Below are 22,820 nucleotides of genomic sequence, written 5' to 3' on the forward strand. Positions count from 1 at the left end.
AGGTTTTGAGGGGGAAATGATTTTTACTGGCAACCTAAGAAATCCCCAGAGTTGCATGTAACTGTGCTGTGCACATCTGTGGTGTGTTTGTTAGTTATGTGTTAAGCTCCTAATTGATCTAATTTCTTCCAGAGGAAGTGAACAGAGTGTCGTGGAGCATTGGAAATTTAATCAGGCTTCCTTTTCACGGCTGCTTAATTAAAAGTGGATATACAAAAATGCAATCAAAGATCAAAGTGTGGTTTCCTTCAACAGCAGCTCATTATGTTAAGCTGGAGAGGTTCAAGAATTACCTTATCACAAGGCACGGTAGCTTTCACTTCTTGTTCTGTTTCTCGCTGTCAAATCAAGAATTAGCTTTATAAAAAAAAAACAGAAGCAGAGTGTAGGTTTCACCAATTCTTAAACTCCTCACAAACACGCACATATACATTTTTACATCACTTTTCAACCAGGTTTAAGCCTGTTTCTGAGGAACTGTGAGTTAATGAGTTGAAAGGGAAGCAGAGACACGGGGGTGCTGCTGCTGCTGCTCTGTGTCGGTCAGCACCAGATGTTTGGCTTTGGCTAGAGGAAGAGGTGCTGTTACTGAATATGGCTGCTCCCCTTCACCATGAACACTACCTCCTTTCTAATCAACACAGCCCTGCCAGTAAACCTGCACATTACTCCTCCTCTTACCCCAATTTTCTAATCTGAGTAAGACTGGATGGAGGTTTTCTTTTTTCCTGTGTGCCAACTCTGAGCCAAAACCCTTACTTCAATAAAACTGTATTCAGCTTGTCGCCCCTCCACTCTGTATAAAAGTACCTTTGTTTCTAATTCTAGTTTGCTCAATATTCCTTTTTTTACCTGTTATCATCTTTTCAAAATCATTTTGTCAACTCAGGGGTACTTTTAGGGACACTCATCACTCTCTCTTAGCTCTGTTTAGTTTAATTTAACAGGTTTCATTGGCATAAATACCATAAATTACAGCCAGACAGTCAATGACTACTGCCCTACAAAGGCAGATAGGAGTGGGCTAACTACAAAAACAAACAGCAAAATGCTTTCATTTTATGCCTTTTACATTTACATTTTGTCATTTGGCAGATGCTTTTGAGGCACGGCAACCAAGAATTAGGGCACAGTGACTCAGAAAGAACTGTAGTGCAAATTCTCAAGTAGCTGACCAGGTACAAATACAATGATTTTTGTGTTTGTTTTGTTTTCTTTAATTAAAGTAAAAAAAACAACTGCAACTAGACAAGTATTTAAGAAACAACAAGAAAGAAGTGCAACAATCAAAAAAGCGTTGAAGGGGCTGAAGTGAAATATGGCAAGCCACTTGGCAAATAGTGTTGAGACATTCACAGAAGAGCTGAGTTTTTAGGCGTCTCTTGAATGCAACAAGGAAGTCAGGGGCCCCCTTTAACCAAAGTTGCAATATGACAGCTATGACTTGCAACATGAGATCATTTCCACTTCAGTTTATTTTGAGCCATTTAACCAATAAAAAACCACCATACTTGTGACCTGCGTATTAGCATGCGAACCTCATAAATGTATCTACAATTTGCAAGTGACAGTCATTTGTGAAATGGTAATCATTTCTCCTGTTCATATTGGTCATTAGAATCCACAGCCCTCCTCCTGTGCAAAAATGTATTTAAAAGTTGATCTGAAGCTTAAGACGACCAAATTAGTTAAGTCAAGAAGATATCTTTCAACATTAGAGTCTTTTTAGTGCCAAAGTCCCTTTTTTTGTTACTTTACTTCCACTGCAGCTCAACAGAGAAACACTGTCTGAGGAAACACAAAGAGGGAATTTGATGCTAAAAAGACTGTAAATGTGGCAGATATCCACTTGATATGACTAACTCAGACTGCTGAAGCCTCATATGAGCTTCAGATAAACTTTTAAACGCATTTTTGCATTGACTTTGCAAATGACTTTGTGGACACACTGTGGATTTTTGCCCCCTTCACTTTCATTAAAAGCCAATTTAAAGGGGATCTTTTAATAGTCAGTATGAACAAGAGGAACGATTACAGCAAAGAAAACCTATTTCACTCTTCATACGGGCACCTGACTGTTGTTTTAAGACAGACTTGAAAAATTGTGAACCTATCCTCTAAAGAACATTTTGATACAGTCAGTTAATATCTCCTCCCTCTGCAGCTTTAACATCCATTATGTCCACATTACCAGGTGGGATCTCTTACTGTCGGTGAGGCCAACAGTCTAGGGCTCCCTGACTGAAAGTGTGTTTGACTTGGCTCTGTGGAGCCACAGCAGCACCTGGGCAGGAAGGCAGACATCACTTCATTACATCCCTCCAGCAAAGCCACCTGGATGGACATCTGAAAGGGACTCAATGAACAATTACTATGGGACTGTGTGTGTAAGTGTGTTTGAAATTTCCTTGCAGGGTTGTTGAGCTTTAATTAATGAACTGAGCAGTTATAATTTTTCATATAATGAGGTATTAATGCATCTTAAAGTGTTATACTTTAATCCGTTTTACTACAGTTTTTGTATAGCACAGCTGATTAAATTATAACACTTTGAGAGACAGCATGGACAGGTTGTGACACATTAAAGGTCCCCAATAATAACAGATCTCACGGGCTGTAGTTGTAGGTAATTGCGTGCAGAGTGGGCGCAGATGTGAGCTGCTAAATGCATGGAATGTAAAGTAGATTTATTTCCTGTGAAACAGAGTGCCATTTACAAGGGTAACCTGTACAAATACCCCAGTCACTTTTCCTGCAACATGTCATCAAAGCTAAGGGAAATGTTCTACTTTTTTTTTCTTTTGCTCAAGGATATAAAGACAATCAGCCCTCTCTGTTTTTCTGTCTCTTCCTCTCTGATAACTTGTCTTCACCGTGTACAAAATGCTATTCTACACATATCATTTATTTCATTCAACATATTGTGATGTTTGGAGTAAAATCTAAGCTAAGGAAATATTACATTTCCCATTTTACAAATAGTTATTCTTCCATAAATCCTTGGTGGTCTGTCCCTTCAACACCCTGAGAATGGAAGCTGAGTCAGCCTCATAACCAGCTCGTTGTGCCAAAGCTGTGGTGTGTGTTTGGGGGGTTGTGGAAGATGGTGAAATAAAAATCGGTGAGACCCACTGAGGATTGACGTTGAGTTTGGAATATACACTGCTTTCCTTTTCTGGTTTTGCCCCATGAATGGACTCTTTCAGCCGTTTGCTCTTGCTGACCCTCTGCTTACCCAATACTCTCCTCTAGTTTGACCCAGGGTCTCACCACCAGCTCGCTCAGATCAACTCCCTGGCAGCCTGCTGTGCCCAGAGTAGTTTCTTCCCAAAATCACCAAACCAAAGAAAAAAGCAAAGCCTTTATCCAAATACACCTCAACTGGAGATTGACCCTCTTGGCAGCTTTTGAAAAGTTTCAGATTTATCAATTTAATGTGGTAGTTTGTGAATTATCTGGCTCTGTGGTTCCACTATGTTTTTCCTAAAAGAGAGAAAGAGATTTTTCTACAAAAAAGAGATCCTATAGAGTGACAAGAGAAATAGTAGAAATGGTGACCAGAAGGGAAGACATGGTTATTTTAAGACAGGTTATTTCTTTAAGCGTGAGCCAGTGGTCTGTACTTTCACTCACACACTATTCATTCGCACCTTTTCATGTGTGAGCACAGTCATCATAGTCATAGCTCTCTGAAAAGTAAGCCAAAGCCATTTCTACCTTTCATTTTTGTATCAGAAACACTTTTAACAAACCCCAAAATGATTTTATGGCATCTTTGTCATCAGGGCAGAAGTTCATCTCAAGCTAAGATTAAGATAGAAGTTTGCATTTTTAAATTGCCAATAAACTAAATGTTACAAGCATAACTTAACACTCACTGAAAATCCTGTTTTTGCTGACCTCCAGTGGTTTCACTTCTGAACTTGCTGCAGTGATGTACAGCTGTACTGCAGGACCTCATGACAGACGTGACTGTTAGGTGTGGTTACAGGTGCAACAGGCAGCGCTGCATTTGGCCGTGCTGTTATGCCGGATGTTACATAGCGGCAAGGGCAGGCAAATCTGGTTAAATGTGCAGGTTTCATATTGTAGGTGCAGGTTTCATATTGAGTTGCAGGTATGAAGCTGTTTCTCTCTAAGCTGATAATCAAAGCTTATAATCAAACAGCAGCAAGAGATGTTGTAAACCTACAAGCCTACAAGTGTTGACAGAGATGGTACAATCATGTTTATACTTGGTTTTGGCCTCTATGTGTGAAATATGTTTTTAATGGTCTTTATGTTTTACAAACCTGTCAGTACATGTGGTATTATATGTGCCACACCAAGCATACAATTTCAGTTGGCATTAGTGGCATGTGAGGTTTTGTGTGCCGACTTGGAATTGAGTGAAACCAGGCCCGACCAGCTTAAACCAGCACTGGGCCAGTTGGGTTTGGAACCGCTTTGACAGAGCACAAATTCTATCCACAGGCTTAAAATGTTCAACCAGAGAGGGCAGTGAAACACTGTCAGCCTAAAAACTAAATGAAATGAGAATCACTGGGAACATCCTCAATGATGAAACTATAAAACCTCTGCAGACAATCCTTAAGAAGCAACCTTGAGGCAGCTGCTTTACCGGCTGTAAGCTACTGCTTATTCACACACAGACACTGCTTCAAGAAGGCTACACTCATACCGCCAGAAATACAAATCAGATACTTATTTTTCTCTTTCAATAAAATCAGACTCCCTCAGGGGGAAATAGTAGGCCTTGATTTGTCTGTTCTTAGATGTCTGTATGGTTTCCTGCCTGGGATAGTGACTGAGGTGAAATTCAGCTAAAATTGACCAAAATTATAGAAAGTTATGTGCAGGTATAAAAACAAAGATGTGGAGAGAAAAGAGTCTTTGTCGGTTGGTCTGAATGGCTCAATATAATATTGGGGGTGGGGGTGGGGGGGTAATATTTGGCTTATAAAAGCAAAATAGGTAAAAACACAGTTAAAACCACTGTACAGGAAACTGTGAGGGACTACGAAAAGACTGCCATCCAACATTAACAACTTGATATGGTATTTAATATTAGCAGGGAAGGCCTCATTTGAATAATAAATATTATATATGGACCATACAGGCTGCAGGCTGTGGCATGGACTAAGTTGAGGTTGTGTCACGGAAGTATTTGGCAGTACTACATGTTCCATGATGCATTGCGGCGGCAAACCGAACGACATCCTGAGTTCAAAGTTCATCCTGCTAACATGCGTGTTTTAGTGGAGTGGCAGTGACTGCGTGCAGTATTTATCTGTCCAGATTTACTATGAAAGTACCTTTAGTCGTTGATTTCGTGTGTTTATTATCTGCTATGTGTCGAGTATGTCCGTGAACGCATCAAAACACGAGCTGATCCAGCTGATCCACCGCCATTTGAAGGAGCATGGTTTCCACTCAGCTGCAGATGAGCTTCAGAGGCACAGCCCACAGGTTAATACAGTCCACACACACACACACACACACACACACACACACACATATATGACTGGTATACGTCAGAGATACTTAGTGTGGAGCATGAATGTAACTTAGTGTAATTTATGGAGTTTGCAACAATGTTTCAAATGCTGCACATCAGGGTGACACTTTGGAAAAATGCAAGAATCCAAGTGATCAATAACCGGGGAAGTTGTTTCCTAGTTCTTAGACTCTCTGTTAGACTATCACCTAATGTTGACTTAACACTTAAAACTGTTGCCACAAGTTGAACTTCAAGTCTTCCACTTCTGACATTGCTAAAATTGTATTTTGACCAGGTAAATATGCTCACTTACACTCTTAGATACGTTGTTTTCCAACCACCAGGTTTCTTATTCTTTTAACCAGTTGTTTCTTTTCTTGTGTGCATTCATGTTTTGTTGGGAAAGTGCCTTCACTTTGGTGAAGCTGACCCATATTAGCTAATAGCCAACATTGAATTCATTATGAGATGTGTATACACTGCCTTGTCTTAGACCTCTGAATCACTGCACATTTACTTCTTTCTCAGGGTTATTATCAGACTAGTGCTAGTACTAGTGTGTACATTTATTTCAAATAAAAACGTAATTAAAACTGAATGTTGGATTTCTCTGAAAACTAAAAGATTTTTTGGCATTATACTGTTATGTCAATAGGCTTAGTTTATGACATAGCCTACATATAGCTAAATCTGATTTATTGTAGATCAGTAAAGAGATTGCAGGGCTCCCCTGGGTGGGTCACAGAGCCATTGCAGGTTGGGCCCACATGACCAAATGAAACTAAAGTTTTAACTAGTCAAACACAAGTATAACTAATAAAATTATTGATTGCTGCATTGCAATAATTGCTTTAACAGAGACTTCTTCAATGTGATTGTTGTGTGGACTCCAGGAAGACTAGCAAATACTTTGTGGAAGCTTATGGGGATCCAAATAAAGAATAAAGATTAGTCCCTCATGCTTTTCCTGTTAGTCAGAATATCCACTATAAGAAACCTCCATGAATCTGAATTCATTTGATAATGATAAAGAAACAAGAGTGCTCAGAGGAACTGGTGAATCAGTGGATGTTCTAATAATATAATAACTATATTTTTTTTTGTTTAATTTTCCGCAGGGGGACACAAAAATATCTGCATCATTACTGGAAATCTATAGTTCGTGGTTAAAGTGAGTATGGTTTCTGAGAAATTTGATTCTGTTTGTATTGCTGACATGTACACCAAATATTGTTTCTATCCCTGATAGTGACTCAAAAAACAAAAGGCCACTTGACTCGGCGAAGCACTCTACTGCGACTACAGGTATGACCGCTTCTTTCCCAAAACTGACTTTAAACACTAAGTATTCATTTCCTCCACTTTGTCCATCTTTGAACTATTGAAAGGATTTCTTGTGTGTATGTGATGCAATGCTCCTTAGTCTTGTTTTTGTTATTTACTTGAAAGTTTATGGAATACATTTCTTTTTTCTATTTTCATCTTACACCTGCACCAGCCACCTCCAATCAGACTCAAGCTGAGGATGACAGCAGCTCGGACAGCGAGGAGCTGAGTCAGAGTCTACTGCCACAGGTGACGTGCAGAATAAAACATGTTACACTGCGTGAATGAATTCTGATGTTGTTTTCAGTGTGAATGCTCGCACATTGCTACCACTGATGGTAACGAAAGGTCAGATTTATCCTTATTTATCTTGATTTTACAGACTCCCTCAGCTTCTAGTACAAAACTAGCTCCAACAACCCCAGTCAAACCAGTGGCAGCAGCATCTCCAAACAAAAAGAAACCATTGAGCCCAGTCAAACCTGTAACTGCAGCCCAAGGGGAGTCCAGTGATAGCACTGACATATCAGAGAACGAAGAGAATACTCCAACTGTTGTAAGGCGGTCTTATCAGTAACTACAATATCTTTATCTTTATGGTACATTTCAAAGTGAATAACTTTAGGCTGCTGCCACAGGAAGCCTGAGTTCATATTTTTCTTGTAAATTACAAGCAAACATTTTGTCTTGTTTTATACATACCTACAGACATCAGCATCAACAGTGACACCAGTGAAGCAGAAACAGAAATCAACAGCCAAGGCAGTAAAATCTGGTAAAAACTTACCTGAAAAAGCTACAAAGAAGCAACCTGACAAGAAAAATCACAAGAGCAGCAAGAACACAGTCGGCAAAAACGAAGCTTCAGCTAAGGTCTGACTAATCATTGTGTTTTACTGTCTTCTTGTTCTGTTTTAAATCTGCATTTTTATTTATCTGATGCTTATTAAACCAAAGGCTGCAATTACTCCAGAGACTAAAGCTGCTGCCGTTTCTCCTCAGGTCAAAACTCCCAAGAAGAAAGGCGGCGTTACCTCTGAGCAGAACACTCCAGCTGCTGCAACAGCTGGAAGAGCACCCTCTGTTGGTATGTGTTGACAACAAATGTTACAGAGGAGGTAAAAATGAGAGTTTGTTGGAGTATTTAAATAGACGTTCAACCCTTTCTCCTACTTTTGGGGTCTAGCCAAGCCAGCCACACCGAAGAAGAAGAAGGAACCTGCAAAAAAGGCAGAGACGCCAAAAAAGAAGGTTAGTGTATATTTAACATTAATTTATACACATAACTTTTGAGCATGGCTTTATGAGCCAGTGAGATTAATGTTCTTTGAGTTTACTAAGGTGGCTGTTTTGGGTTTTTTTTTTTAGTTGGTGCCAGCAAAAAGGAAAAAGAGTGAAGAAAATGCTGTAAAGGCAAAGAAATCAAAGACTAAAGACAAGGTCGCGGCTGCTGGTGGAGATAGTTCAGACTCTGACAGTAGTCTGGATGTAGAGAAATGGAAGAGACTGCTCCTACAGATGACAGGTAGGTATGTGTGTTGTGTGAGAGAGAGAGACACACACACAGAGCACATTGTATGTATAAAGGTTTTGGATGAGGTGGTCAGAGTTTCCAACAGTTTCCCACTCTGTCTGTAGGTACAGATAGTTTGAATGGTTTGGAGATATTTGCGTAGCCAGTACACAAGGATTGTGAACAATTTTAATAAAACAAATTGCAATAAAATACACTTACAACAGTCAACTGTCTCCACATAAATAGAAGGAAACTGTTCAAATTGTGGTCTGTGGATAATTTTGAATTACCACATCTTTCTACTTGGAAAAAGATGTTGCTTTTGAGTCTTTGAAGCATTATTTTTTGTCGCTTTGCACACCACAAACCAAATCCCACTGCAGAAGGGTGGGCTAGACTTAATATTTCCAAAGTCCTGACAGTCTGAATGGACTTCAGGTAGAATTCCAGGTGAAAGGAAAAGCAAGAGCAATTACAGTTTTGGGAATACCATTTACTCCTTTCCAAATTGGAAAGAGAAAGAATGAAGGGTGGAAAATGCAGGAAATGATGGGAGATGAAAAGACAGGGAGAGCTGGGTCTTCTCATTTAAAGGGAGAAAGACAACCACCAGACAGGACAGCACCACCCATGAACAACCTCACCACGGAAAATGGTGATTTCATACAAACAGCTTGTGTACAGTAGCTGTGTGCATTGCCACTGATGTTTTCTTTGAAGCGTTTGTGCCACCTAGACATGTTTGTTCAACGTCTAAACCTTGTTTTCTCTGTCCACAGATGCTGACATAGCCAAGATGGACACCATCAATGCTTTGGACTCCTCTTCACCCACAAAGAAGAGAGTCAGGAAACCTCGGGCCAAAGCGCCGGCAAAAACTGACACTCTCGTTAAACAGAATAATGAGACGGTTGAAAAGAATGGGGAGGTGGAGGAGAAAGCTGCGAAAGAGACAACAAAAACAGATAAACTCAAGAAGAGCTGGCCAAAAAAGACAGCACCTGTGGATTCCTCCGCTACCCCGAGCCAAGAGCAAAACCTGAACACTGCAGAGGAAAGAGCAGCAATGTCCACTCTCTCTCCGTCAAAGAAAGAGAAAAGGAAAGTTGTGACTCCCAGTGAGGAAAAAACTGATGAGACAACGTCTGAGCCCAAGAAGAAGAAGAAGAAAAAGGAAAAGGAGGCATCTGAAAACAAAGTGGAAGAGAATCTAAATGAGACTGGGGAAGATGGAAAAGAAAAAGACAGCAAGAAGGAGAAGAAAAAGAAGAATGAAGTCATTGAGGCAGAGGAGAAGAAAAAGAAGACAAATAAAGATAACAAGAAGACTGACACTCAAGAAGAAATGATAAAAAAGAACGATATTAAGGAAATTTCAGAGCCAATAGTAAAAGAAAAGAAATCCAAGAAGAAGAAAAAGGAGACAGCTGATAGTGAGGAGATTTTAGAGCCAATATTGGAAGAAAAGAAAGAAAAGAAGAAGAAAAAGGAGACGGCTGATAGTGAGGAGATTTTAGAGCCAATATTGGAAGAAAAGAAAGAAAAGAAGAAGAAAAAGGAGACAGCTGATAGTGAGGAGATTTTAGAGCCAATATTGGAAGAAAAGAAGAAGAAAAAGGAGACAGCTGATACTGTGGAAAACTCAGAGCAGACAGCTGAAGAAAAGAAAGCAAAGAAGAAGAAAAAGCTCATTAATAGTTTGGAAAATCCAGAACAAGCAGTTGAAGAAGAGAAAGAAAATTCAGAGCAGATAGTTGATGAAAAGAAAGCAAAGAAGATGACAGAAATGGCTGATAGTGAGGAAAATCCAGAGACAATTTCAAAAGAAAAGAAAGCAAAGAAAAAGAAGAAAAAGGAGAATCCTGATGAAGAGAATTCTGAGCAGATAGTTGAAGAAAAGAAAATTAAGAAAAAAAAGGACAAAGCTGAACATAATGAGGAGATGTCGGAGCAGATAGTTGAAGAAAAGAAAATTAAGAAAAAAAAGGACAAAGCGGAACATAATGAGGAGCTGTCGGAGCAGATAGTTGAAGAAAATACAACAATGACAAAGGAAATGCCGGAGCAGGTTACCGAAGTAAAGAAGAAAAAGAAAAAGGCGTTATACAACTCAGCTGACTCAGAGCAACTACCTCCATCCACCCCTGAGACACCGAGTACTCCAACAGAGAAGAAGAAAAGTGAGTAGATAAAATCATGATGAATTACGGGTTTCGTAATCTTGGATTCACTTTTTACATTTTTCATTTCCACAGAAAAAAGCAAATTGAGACCCGCTGAGATCCCAGAAACACCTTCAGTTTCTGTCCAAGATGACACCGCAACACAAACACCGTCAAATGACACCCAGAAACAGGTATCACAGTGCTGTAATCTGCTCCAGAAAACAAAAAGTTGTCAAATAAGAATAGGATGTGATGATTTTTGAGTTGCTCAGATCACTTCATTCACTGATTTTTCTATAATTTTTCACAGAAAAGGAAATCTTTGAAGATCTCAGAGTCGTGAAGCTGCTGCTTCCCTGCTGAGCCATAGAATAAAGGCAACAAATCCTATTTCTAATCATATATTAATGGTTAGAAAGATCACTGAAAGCTGTTAAGAGAAATGGACATTTTTAAAAATCTATTTTGGTACATTTTTACATTTGTATCTTTTTCATTTGTTTTATGTGTTTACCCACTAAGCGTGTTATACCGCCGCTGTCTTTTACTTAATGTTTTATATGTTAATTGTCATTTTAATGGTTTGAATACAGTATATAAAAGGGATTATGACTGATTTTTTGATGGAATGGATGATCCCTCGATGATATTTGTTTTCAAAGTGAAATTCAGTCATTGAATGGAGAGATGTCTCCTTTAAGCACATTCTCGTTCAGTCTCAGGAATTTCTCCCATGATGGTCCTCAATCTTAATTTGTTATCTATATACATTTATTAACCCAGCATGAAAGATAAAGACTTGTGAAAGAAAAGAAAAGGCTACATCGCAACATTTTTTGTCCAGTTTTTTTATTTATTCAAAAATAATGTGGAAAAAATTGCCTATTTTGGTGTTGGTCTGTGAAGAGCATGTTTCAAACTAACTTTTTTACATGTTTGATATGACTTTCATACATGCATTGTACAATATGCTTTTAATACAAATTAAACTTGATAGTTTTGTAAATCCTCTGGTTTACCTGAAGTCTGTTATCATGGATAGAGATAGATTCATGCCCGTGTGATAATAAGGACGTGTCTCTGCCAGGTGTGTCCGCTAGATGGCGCTGCAGCATCTGGGGGAGGTCAGACTAAAAACACTGAAGAAGAACTTAATTTTGTGTTTTGCACATATGGGAACCAAATGTGACGTTACAGTAATATCTTCCTCAGTGAAAGTAGTGTTGAATAGTTTGAACCACTGACTGTATATAAATATATTTATATTGAGGTCATTACAGCTCCCCAAAAGTGAAGCCAAAACATCTCGATCGCCCCCATGATCGCACCCCTAGTGGCTGGCTGCATTACATGTCAAAAGTCCCGCCCCCTCCATATTAGCGGATTGGACATGAGCCAATCTAAAAAAGAAAAGTACATGTAAAATATTTTTTTTCCAAAGATGTTATTGTCATTTTAGGTAGTTCTTATCACGCTGATGTTTGTTCAAGTGCTCATTTTTCTGATAAGTGTGTTTTTAATGAGTTAATTTACGATATAAAATGGGATGTGACGTCATGATTGACAGCTGTGACAGCCACTCTCAAACCTCCGTCAGGCGCATAGACGTACGGCGTCAGGCCCGACTCTACTGCGCAGACTCTGGCTCCAAACGATGTTAGAGGCAAGATGGCAGTTCCCGGAAAGGAGATGTTTTGGCGTCACTTTTCAAATATGTAGAAACCTCTCTCACATTTGCATTGCGGTAGGAAGTGGAGACGCTTCGCCCGTATTTATATACAGTTAATGGTTTGAATACAGAAGAACCAAATGTGGAGGTTGAACAAAGTTCGCCATAAAGTTGGTCGACAAGGCGGCAGCTTGGAGGAGATCAGGTTAAAGAGGCGAGAGCACGAAAAAGGTGAGGGGTCGTCGAAACTGTGTTTACCGTTAACCAGTCAACGTGATATCAGTTAACGCTACTCTACGCTTAAATGGTGTTGGCTAGTTAGCGTTAGTTTATGTGATGTTGAAGCGAGGCTGTAACAGCTAACGTTAGTTTCAATACTAACAAAGCTAGCTGTTATGGTTGGTAGAAGAAGTCGGCAAGTTTACACTACGTCTTTTTTACTGACTCTGAGGTATTCAGGCACAACTAACAGACGTTTGCAGGTGACTGTTTAGCGTTACGCTAGATTATTACGACAGTTAATTAACGCTGGATCACTTTTGTTAAAGTCAGCTAAGCTAACTAGGTAGCGTTAAGTAGCTGTAACGTACAAAGTTAACGCTACGTTACTAGTGTACATTTGCACTTGCTATATCGGTTAAACCCATCTAACTAGCTACATACATAAAGGTTTCTGTCAATCAACAGGCAAGACGTTAATAACGAGATGGGCGATGTTGACAATTAAATATCCATCGCAATATATTTTATTTAATGCAAAGCATACTAATAACTTGTGTAACGTTAGCACATTTCATACAAAGATTGCATATACTGTGACGAGATTTTGTGTAAATTATGACTGTTGGTAACGTTTCCTTGAACAATAGTTAATATAGATTAAACTAGAGGTCGTGATATAACTAATCTCTGAGAAATTAAACAATTAAATAGCTAGTAGCTAATGTAGATACAGTGGCAAATCATGGGGCCATTTAGGCTCATTTCCCTTGGCTGGTACAAAGTGTATCTGTCAACACAATATACGTATAATAATATATAGCAGAGCAACAACTGGTCGATGAATAAATGAAATGATCAACTGAAAATTAATTGGCAACCATTTTGATAATCATTTAAGTCCTTTTTTAAGCATAAATGTGAAGCACTCTGGTTCCAGCTTCCCCAAGACCAGATCAGTGGTTTGTATATAGTCATCTTTACACTGGCTGGCTAAGTGTAGCAGGCTGCGGCTGCTGTCTGAAACAGAGGATTATGTGATATTTGTAAATGTTCTGCTGTAGCACTGAGACAGGCCCGCAGAGACAGACAGCTGGTGAGCAAGAGACTCCTGCTGAATGAAGATGAGGAGCAGCAAGAAGTCACCATGGATACTGACCCAGGAGAACAGGTAAGTGGCAAATACTGTTGTGGAAAATGTGTTGTCAGGTGCAGTAAAACAAAGGATTGTGCCGTCTGAGCCTGTTCTTCATTTCCGCAGGATGTGGTCAGTTTGTTCCACAAACTTCAACACTGCGGGCCTGAGAAGGAGGCCCACCTGAAAGCCTTGAGTAAATCTCTCCGTGACCCATCAGCACAGCTCACCTTCATCAAGTATGGTGGTAACTTTTGTCGCCACATGAAATGAATTAAAATTATTTTATAGCCAAGTTTTATCTGTAATGCATCATGTCTTTATGTGTATCTGCTTTCCCTCTAGGCAGGAGAATAGTATGCATCTGCTAGTTGGTCTCCTCACCGGTACTAATGCTCAGTGCCGTCTGCAGGCTGTTCGGTGCCTTCACGAGCTGTCTCACTCTCCTCACCCCAACGTGACCCCAGCCTGTCTGCCTGCCACCCCCTACCTGCTTACCTATCTGTCTGGACAGAGCACCAAGTTCACTGTTAGTACTCATTCATACCAGGCGGCATGTAATAAGACACAATCGTTCATCAGGTTTTTGACTGTTTGTGTCTGTGTGTTTACACAGGAGCTGTGTCTCTACACACTCGGTAACTTATGCCCAGACAGTGATGTTGTAAAAGAGAAACTTCTGGCCCAGGGAATCATACCCGCTCTGGCCACCTGTATAGAGGTAAACTAACAAGATTCATGAACATGACAGCAGCTCAACATAGTCACACTTGTGCTAGATGACAGCAAGTCATTGGTAGAATTTTTGTAAATAAACAAGATCACAATTTAAGGGATTTCTCACATTTACATTTTAGTAAATGTAGAAATGTTAACATGTCTGTGTTTGTCTGTTTGTCCAGAACCAGAGACATAATCTAGCAGTGGTGGAAGCTGTGGGGTTCACCCTGTCTCAGCTGCTCCAGGCCAAAGATGCAGCAGAGAAAATAATCCCGTAAGCACGCCGGTTCATCTCTCCATTTTTTTTTTATACATGGTACCTGCAATAGTCGGTTCATGTTGGTTGTATAATGCTCTCCCTCTCTGTCTGCAGGATGGTCCTGGCCTCTAGTTTACCTTCACATTTGTTATCAGTCCTGACTCCTGACCCAAAGTTCTCCTTGGGGCCTGCCATTGAGTGTGCGTGGTGTCTGCACTACCTCACATGCAGGTGAGAGCTGTACAATATTCTCACCAAGAGTCAACAGTCTGTTATTTACTCAATTGACACTACTACTGTTTCAGAAACAGTAGAAAACAGAAATAATGATCTGTCTCCTCTCTGCCTTTATCTTACTGAAAGCAACATGGATAACAGAGCGCTGTTGGCATACGGGGCCCTCTTACAGTGCAGTTCCTTGTTAGTGTCACTAGGTGGTGCTGTGGCTAAAGGAGACAAAGAAGAAGGAATGGAGTTGGTAAGGAAATGAATGGATCACATACAACTTTCTTAATGTTTGTTGCTTTTTAAGGCTCTTGTTTTTTTTGTTTTTTTTTAGCCAACAAACTTTGACCAAAAATACGTGAGAATTATGATGTATTTTTGGTTGTTTGTTGTTGTTTAGAAGAGTTTTTAAAATGTAATCGGCTTACAACTTGCATCACCTCATCAAGTTTTACAAAAGATGACTAAATATTCTGTTATGTGATCTAAAGGAATTTCAAGTATCTAAGAAGTAATTTTCATACTGAAGCATCAAAAACCATGCCTATGAAAATCAGCCACAATGTAAAGTAGACACCATTTGTAATATTTTTGTAGAAGTTTGTTTGTCTTTTAACTGTCATGTAACACAAAGATTTTTGTTGTGTTCTTCTACTCCAGCTTGTCTGTCCTCTGCTGAGGTGTGTGGGAAATCTCCTGTCCTCCTGCCCAGTTGAAGACCTGAGCGCTCAAGTGAGAGACGGTCGTCTCGTGGTTGCTTTGTGTGCACTTCTTCAAGCTTACTTCAAGACTCGACCAGCCTTGGCCAGAGAGAGCGCCTGGGTCCTCAACAACCTCACAGGTTAGACCCGTCTGTTCCAGTCACCTTTGAGCTCCGCTGAATCTCAAACACACATACTTCTGCAATGATTATGGTGTTTACATTTTGTTAATTTGAAATAGGATTTACATTATATGTACTCAGCAGGACAGTTTGGGTTCAGGGACATGTCATACCATACATTGAGGTATTATTAGGCACATGCAAGTATTGCTGTACACTTTATCAAATCCAAACAGTTTAGTTTGGATTCTATTTTAATAATATATACGCCCCATTTAAATACTAAATAAAATTAATGTGGGTGGCTTTACATGTTTTACCTGTTATAGGCCTTCTGTGGTACACTTGGAAATTAAAGAACATGTCTTCTAAAGATTTCACTCTGTGTCATTATTTTCATTAGTTAGGGTATGGAGATCTTGCTGCTTACCATAAAGTTACTGAAAATGTTCTCCTATTATACTTTTCTGAAACATACCTGGTGCCAGATTTATGTATGCACTGTTTGTTAAAACGCCAGTGTTGCAGAAGAACGTCTATTGTGGGCAAATGAAATTGGGGGGACGATGTGGCTTTATCCTTCTGTATTATGAATCTAGAATTTACACTTGAGCGTTGATGTGTTTGTCAGGACTTTCTGTATTTAATGTCATTATTCACATGTATTTTCTGTCTTTCTGCTTCAGCTCACTCCGGTGCATTCTGCTCTGCTCTGCTGATTCTCAACTTGGTCCCTGGACTGATCCAGCTTCTGCCTTTTTCTCAAGGCATCAATACGATGGTCAGTGCAAGCTAAAGCTAAACTGTAATAAGATTGCTTTTATAATATACTTCACTGTCATCGTGAAACATAATGATCAGCGTTGTTTGTTCTGCTGTTTCCTTAATTTCTTTCTCTCTTTCACACCTCCGCAATCTTACACTCCCATCTCACCCTGCCGTCATGTGTTCAGATCCTGAGGGTTCTGGCAAATATTGCCTATAAGAAAAAGGAGTTCTGTGTCCAGCTGGCCCAGCTTGGATTGCTGTCTGCACTCTGTGCCACACTTAAAATGGCCGACCAAGAGATGGTGACCCTGAGTCTTGATGTTCTGTTCATGCTGGTAGTTAGTAGTACACAGGTAAGTAAAGTCACATAAATGACTGAAAACAAACTAGATGATGATGAGTTTTTACTAAGCTACTGTGTTTTACTAAGCTATATGCTGTTATTACAACTTTTCTCAGTGTTGTCTCATAGATGATGAGCAATTGTTTCCCCTCAGGTTGCAGAGGAGTTTGTCAGGCAAGGCGGGCTTTCACTGTTAGAAGCTATTCAGTACAACAGTGAAGGAGAGATGAGGCGAAGGGCAACATACCTCCTAGAGCACCACCTACAGTCCCACTCATCATACTGCTCTGTAAAGACTTTTGTTCAATATGTTTTCTTTGTAGAATTTGTACTAATCCAGAATTCAAAAATTTGTAACATTATCTTTTGTGTTGCAGGTGGAAAACATCCCATGTTCCTGAACTAACGGGAGAGCATCAAATTCAAATCTATGGGAGACAGTGTGTCATTAAACACCAACATCATGAGGACACACCTGAGAATAGAGTCGCCTACTACTGCTTCTATACATTCATGCAATCAGTGAAAAATGCGGCCAGACAGATACCGTTTTTTTATATTTAAAGTTGTTTTTAAGAACTTTAAATGTCCATCCATCCATTTGCTGCTGCTTATCTGGGGCCGGGTTGTGGTGGTGGTGGTCGTCTTCCAGCTCCTGCTGCTTGATCCCAAGGCGTTCCGACAGCATGTTGTGGGGTCGACTCTGAGATCTACCAATTGGTTGTGCCTGGAAAACCTCCGAATATGATCTGTTTTAATATGCACTGATTATCAGTGTTGTTACCAATGGTATTGTAATATCTGTAAAGATGAAATATTTTTTTAATGCCTGAGACTCAATATTTCTAGTCATGCACTCATTCATAAACTTTTGCATTGTATTGAATCCATAATAGTATTTATATCCAGAATAGATCTGATGTTTTGTTTTGGTTTTTTCTGTTGCATTTTGAGTCACTATCATTTGAGAGGCTGAAGACAGATTGTTTTTGCACATCGAGGTTTCTCATCTGACATCTTCTGTATGTACAACTGCAGGTTTATATGAAAACTTACTGTAAATATCTACAATATTTACAGTAAATATGAGTGATGCAAAAACACCCTTTCTTGGTTTTGTGATGATGACGGCTCTTAGAATTATCGTGTTTTACTGCCAATGGTCTATGCCTTTAATGCTTATACATTCATTATAAATTAATAAATATGAGCATCACTACTGAACACTACTGTGTTGTTTGGTTTGGTTATTGTTTTTGATATTGACCACATTCTAGTATCTTTATAAAATACAGTATATCAGAAAGGAAAGATAAAAGTTCAGGATGTATTTTAATTATTGTGTGTTTGTATAATGCCTTGTAAAAGATCACTGGTGCATTACATATTGATCTTTTTTATGAACCCTGTGAGACTGTAAGGGAGGGAAGAATAAAAATTAAAAGGATAGCTGCGGTGAAAATACCCTGGTTTAATAAGAATAACGTTATTTTCCCACAGGGCACCAACTCATTTCAATAGAGATGTCTTTCACCTTATTTAACTGTTCTTATTAACTTTTGACATTGTGCTTCATGATGATGGAGACACAGTCTTCTAGTCTGTGGATTTACACTCTCTTCAGGATGTCTATTTCTCTTTGTGAGTGAGCCAATATTGTACTGAGCTTCAGCCTGCATCTCACAAAGTGCTCAGCTCCTCCCCGTAATGAAAAAAAAAGCAAAAGTCTCAAATTTCCCCACTTCCTTTCCACCCACAACATTCCCTACCCGTTATCATTCACACTGCTCCTCTGTCCTCTGCATGAAAAACTAAAACAAGGTGGGTCCCTTCATGTTTTTATATCCCTGCGTTCTTTGAGACTGCTTTTACAATCTTGCATGCAGATATCTGAAGGCATTCTGCTGCGCCACAACTATTCAAGTCTAATCCAACTTGCATTGTAGACTTGCGAAACACAATCTGTGCTGTCGAGTGGAGAGTATACATCTGGTTCAATTAATTATTCTTCTCTCCCTCCACAGCCAAACACACTGTATAGTTTCCTGGCAGTGGAGGATACCGAGTCAACAACTAGCAAGAGAAAAAAAGGAATGGATGCGAATCAGGAGGCAGACCACGGGGTGCTGATGTCCAGCAAGCCTCTGCATCGCTTTGTCCAAAGAGAGCCCAGAAGTCTTGGGGTAACACATCAAACAATCCAGGGCCACAGTAATGAGATAGTGGACAGTTTGTGTTTTTTAAAAAAGTACACAGAAATAGATGTATACACTAACAAAGGTTGTGTTAATGTATTATTGGTTTCACCTGCCTCCTCTTCTCCTTACCAGATTGTCATTCTGATCTGTGGCTGTGCGGAGCTCCTGATGGGATTTCAGCTGGCCAGTGAAAGTGTGCAAACCTCTTGTGAAATCTACATCCCCTTCTGGCAGGGATTTCTGGTACATAACATTAGGTTGGTTAGCGGTAGTGACATGCTGATTCTTCACCTTCAGAGCTGGAAAAAATGTTGTATATGATTGGTTTTATGTCACTAATGTTCTGTACTTCTTATTAAAAGGAGTTTTTCTTGAAAAAGATTATCTCCTTAAACACACTGAAAACCTGATTTCAAAACTTGACTACTTGTAAATATGCTTGTTTTCTTTCTTGATAAGAGTTGGATGAGAAAATCAATACCGCTCTCGACAAATGTAGTTGTATTGATCTTCACACCTGACTCTCTGCCAGGAAGCAAATAAGTGTATTTCCCACATTATTCCCACACACACTACTTATTGACGTGAGGCTCAAATACACTGGATCAAGTAGTTGAGTTCCTTAATTTTGACAACCTTGTTGTCTTCAAAATCAGCTTTAAATTGTAGAAGAGTGGGCCATTAGCTAGGAAGACTGTAGGATTTATTGTATGTTATAATATAACTTGATCAAATGTAGCCCACTCTAAAAATGACTTTGAACTTTCAACCCCGGTAAAGAGGAGCTTTGGTCACTTCTCCAGCTGCCATGATAATAAACATGTGAATAAGGCTACATGCAGTCATCAAAATATATTTTGGGTGAATGACAGAAGAAAATGATGAGATGATCTGTTTTTTTTGTTGTTTTTTTGAAGTTTCTTGTCTGTGGAAACTTGTCTATCTACACTGAAGTTCACCCATCCAAAAAGATGGTACGTATATTGAGATTTTAAATTCTAGCTGTGATGTTTGGTTCTTTCTTACATCCTTTACAAAAGTCTCTAAATCTTGTCTTTCCCAGGTGACAGTGTGTTTGTCCATGTATGTGGTGTCCCTCTTGGGAATCGTAGTCTCTATTGTCTACAGGATATACTGCTTTGCACACTTTGGCTTCCTTAGGTACCGTGGGTCACAGTTCTTGGAGCATGAGTGGACCCACAACAGAATCGTGAGTTACAGTGTATACTTTTAGGCTAAATGGATGGCATGCACATTTCCATAGTGTATAAACAGATTTCTCTCTCACTCTCTCTTGCTTTAGGAACAGCTTTTCGGTATCGAAGGCATATTGTTCACGTCCTCTCTGTGTGTGTCAGTGCTTCTCATCTTCCTGTGTGTCATCGCACGTTTAGCTCTGAAATCCACAAACACACAGGTAAAACATTGTGTTGTCATTAGTATTTGTTAAAACTGGCCATTTTCTCAGAGATTAGAAACTCATTACTCAAACTTAACCCTTTGGAGATCAATCAATGGAGAACAGTCAAAAGCTGCAGAAAGCAGACAACAATATACAAAGAATAAGTGAAAAGTAGGGATTTGTGAAGAAGACAAAGACATGAAAAGTAGAATAAAATTCATAGAGGGGAAAAATTCTACTGCATTAATTTGTTTGCTGAAAACAAACCAATGTCTATTTGTGACCCATCATCACCAGATTTTGTAGTCACTTAATGTATATCAAGTCATTAAACAGTAGTTTAATTGGGTTATAACCAGGCCAAGAAAGAGCGATTTTTTTCTCCACCCCTCAGATTTATCTTCTGATCCCAAGATATGCATGATAGTTTACAAAGTATAGCCAGATAAAGTAAACTCATGTCATCTTGACTTCACTAAAAGAGTCCCTGGCTGTATCTAAATTCATAATTTTTTAATATATTTTTTTTTAATTATTTTTTGACCAGAAACGCCTCTTTGAAATTAAAAATCTCTCAAGATAGGCAACAATAACGATGAGTTACACCAACAGAACACAGATAACACAAAAATATGCTACAAAATCAGAATTAAAATGAAATGCAATTATACAATCATGAATAAAATTTCTAATACAATAATATGAGGGATTTTATCCTACAGAAACAACCTACATGTGAGCTTAAAACAACCTAAGAGCTGTCTAAAACCATAGAAGTAACTAAGATCAATCCAAACCAGTAGCTTAATGAGACTTACACATCATTATAAAATATCATCCGCAACCAGAGGCCAGATTTCATTTTTCACAATGACATAATGTAAATAATATTTTGTCAGTCATCATTTTATCGCTTTCCTGTTGTCGTTCATCCCTAACCAGTTCCTCCTTCATATCTTCAACAGGTCATTGTCCAGCTCATCCCGCCACCACCGAGTGAAACGACATCAAACCTTTGACAACAAGATCAACCTTTTGAAGTATTTCCTACAATAGCTAACTCTGATTTTCCTGCAGTACACCCAGCCTGTGAAAAAGATGTCATTAATCTGCACTGTTTATTATATGTGAATGTTGCACCACCTAGTGGCAGCAGCCCAATAGCGCAGTCACAACTTTTTTAGTAATTGTGGACACATCAAAGCAGCTACAAGGAGTTTTTAACTAGTTATGAAACAGTCTCAATTTAATCCTGATGCTATGCTATTTTGATATATATGTTATTCTAAGTGCCTGCCACTGGGTGGGATTCCCTGCAAAATGAGACAAAATGATTTACGGCACACAGACCGGAAAAGCCTATGTTTACATTACATGTAGCATTGTAGCATAATGGAGTACAAAGACGTTACTTAGACGATGAGAAGACATTTCTCTTCATTTGATTATCTCCATTTTGAACTGTACTAAAACAAAGTTTACTTTGCTTCACCATCGTCATATTACAGTTATTAATCCTACATAGTCACAAACAGATACATTACCTCATCGCTATGCATCCTGCAAATAGCTGTGTTTAGAAAAGAAAACCAGTATTAAAAATAAGTAGCGTCTTTCTTTCAGTTGCTTCCAAGTTCCTTGTAGTAACTTTAAGCTTTATTCAGCAGTTTGTGCAACTGCAGTAATGCGTCACTGACCTACATGTATTTGCTTTTTGTAAAGGCATCAAAGTGATTCCTGTCCTCTTATGTGAGAAAAATATTTTATATGCACTTATTAAGGGCACACAGTAACCACTAATCTCTCTTTTACTTACTTACTTACTTCATGGGTCATAGTAAACACCATGTTACTCACAGTGCACGTCAGACTTTAAGCCTCAAGGCAAACAGGTCTCACATACTAATACTCATATCTATCAATAAAGTCAACTGATTAATTACATAGTAATGTTATATTACCCAATTTGATGCATGTTGTCCAAACAACAATGTGCAGTGATATTAATTAACATTAGTAAAGTCAGACAGAAGGTGATGCTTCCAGCATAACAATAAATCAGAGGTACATTTTGCTTTGCTCTACAATCCACCAACCTACAGGAAATCCAGCCATGAAAATAATTAAATATAGCCTGTAAGTTTAAATTTTTATTATGTATTGTGGCCACTTTTTAGCCTTAACTTGTTATCTGCAATATTCACACAGTATATGCAGTAGTCGGGCAGAGTTCAGAGTGTCATTTAAACTGGAAATCTTGCTTTTGATAATAAATGTGATCCTCAGCAGACATTTCACAGTGTGACTGTGTTTTGCTTACTTTGACAAGCTTGATGTGGGTTATTTCTTTACTGATGGGTTTGAACTTTGGACTCTGGTCACAGGAAAGCACCCCCACCTCTGGTAGCTACTCAGTGATCTTTAAAAGAAAATACAGTATGTATGAATAAATCTGGCTTGCAATCTCCTTGCAGATGAACTGATGTGATAAAGTGGTATAACATCCTATAAGCTTAATTTTATGATTGCATTTATTGCTTTTATATAGTTCA

At 39.0% G+C, this 22,820-nt stretch overlaps 2 protein-coding genes across 5 annotated transcripts; both read left to right on the top strand.

Annotated features, from left to right (window-relative positions):
- Nucleotides 1–5,208: 5,208 nt before the first annotated feature.
- On the top strand, nucleotides 5,209–11,513 carry tcof1 (treacle ribosome biogenesis factor 1). 2 transcript variants are annotated; one of them, XM_067599127.1, is made up of 12 exons: nucleotides 5,209–5,469; nucleotides 6,619–6,671; nucleotides 6,750–6,805; nucleotides 6,999–7,075; nucleotides 7,209–7,382; nucleotides 7,535–7,699; nucleotides 7,829–7,913; nucleotides 8,013–8,077; nucleotides 8,195–8,351; nucleotides 9,122–10,522; nucleotides 10,598–10,698; nucleotides 10,818–11,513. In XM_067599127.1, exons 1-12 carry the CDS (start codon nucleotides 5,362–5,364, stop codon nucleotides 10,848–10,850), a joined length of 2,475 nt encoding a protein of 824 aa, XP_067455228.1. In that variant the 5' UTR covers nucleotides 5,209–5,361; the 3' UTR covers nucleotides 10,851–11,513. The 2 variants fall into 2 exon arrangements, with proteins under 2 accessions (XP_067455228.1, XP_067455229.1); XM_067599128.1 differs by lacking the exon at nucleotides 7,209–7,382.
- Nucleotides 11,514–12,134: 621 nt separating this feature from the next.
- tmco6 (transmembrane and coiled-coil domains 6) lies at nucleotides 12,135–22,560 on the top strand. Of its 3 annotated transcripts, none has more exons than XM_067599129.1 (19): nucleotides 12,135–12,407; nucleotides 13,460–13,566; nucleotides 13,657–13,769; nucleotides 13,876–14,059; nucleotides 14,147–14,251; nucleotides 14,433–14,524; nucleotides 14,624–14,740; nucleotides 14,873–14,987; nucleotides 15,395–15,575; nucleotides 16,244–16,338; nucleotides 16,511–16,678; nucleotides 16,823–16,957; nucleotides 17,046–18,489; nucleotides 18,693–18,851; nucleotides 18,999–19,109; nucleotides 19,784–19,840; nucleotides 19,930–20,076; nucleotides 20,170–20,283; nucleotides 21,234–22,560. In XM_067599129.1, exons 1-13 carry the CDS (start codon nucleotides 12,317–12,319, stop codon nucleotides 17,067–17,069), a joined length of 1,527 nt encoding a protein of 508 aa, XP_067455230.1. In that variant the 5' UTR covers nucleotides 12,135–12,316; the 3' UTR covers nucleotides 17,070–18,489; nucleotides 18,693–18,851; nucleotides 18,999–19,109; nucleotides 19,784–19,840; nucleotides 19,930–20,076; nucleotides 20,170–20,283; nucleotides 21,234–22,560. The 3 variants fall into 3 exon arrangements, with proteins under 3 accessions (XP_067455230.1, XP_067455231.1, XP_067455232.1); XM_067599130.1 differs by lacking the exon at nucleotides 12,135–12,407 and adding an exon at nucleotides 12,428–12,658; XM_067599131.1 differs by lacking the exon at nucleotides 12,135–12,407 and adding an exon at nucleotides 12,428–12,627.
- Nucleotides 22,561–22,820: the final 260 nt, after the last annotated feature.

Source organism: Thunnus thynnus, chromosome 9 (genome assembly GCF_963924715.1).
Source record: "Thunnus thynnus chromosome 9, fThuThy2.1, whole genome shotgun sequence".
NCBI classification, from domain to species: Eukaryota; Metazoa; Chordata; class Actinopteri; order Scombriformes; family Scombridae; genus Thunnus; species Thunnus thynnus.

Bases quoted from the DNA above. Each gene is read 5' to 3' on its own strand.
- tcof1 (XM_067599127.1), top strand. From the start codon at position 5,362: ATGTCCGTGAACGCATCAAAACACGAGCTGATCCAGCTGATCCACCGC. The intron at 6,672-6,749 runs GTGAGTATGGTT...TATCCCTGATAG, and splicing joins ATCTATAGTTCGTGGTTAAA to TGACTCAAAAAACAAAAGGC. The intron at 6,806-6,998 runs GTATGACCGCTT...CACCTGCACCAG, and splicing joins GCACTCTACTGCGACTACAG to CCACCTCCAATCAGACTCAA.
- tmco6 (XM_067599129.1), top strand. From the start codon at position 12,317: ATGTGGAGGTTGAACAAAGTTCGCCATAAAGTTGGTCGACAAGGCGGC. The intron at 14,525-14,623 runs GTAAGCACGCCG...CTCTGTCTGCAG, and splicing joins GCAGCAGAGAAAATAATCCC to GATGGTCCTGGCCTCTAGTT. The intron at 14,988-15,394 runs GTAAGGAAATGA...CTTCTACTCCAG, and splicing joins AAGAAGAAGGAATGGAGTTG to CTTGTCTGTCCTCTGCTGAG.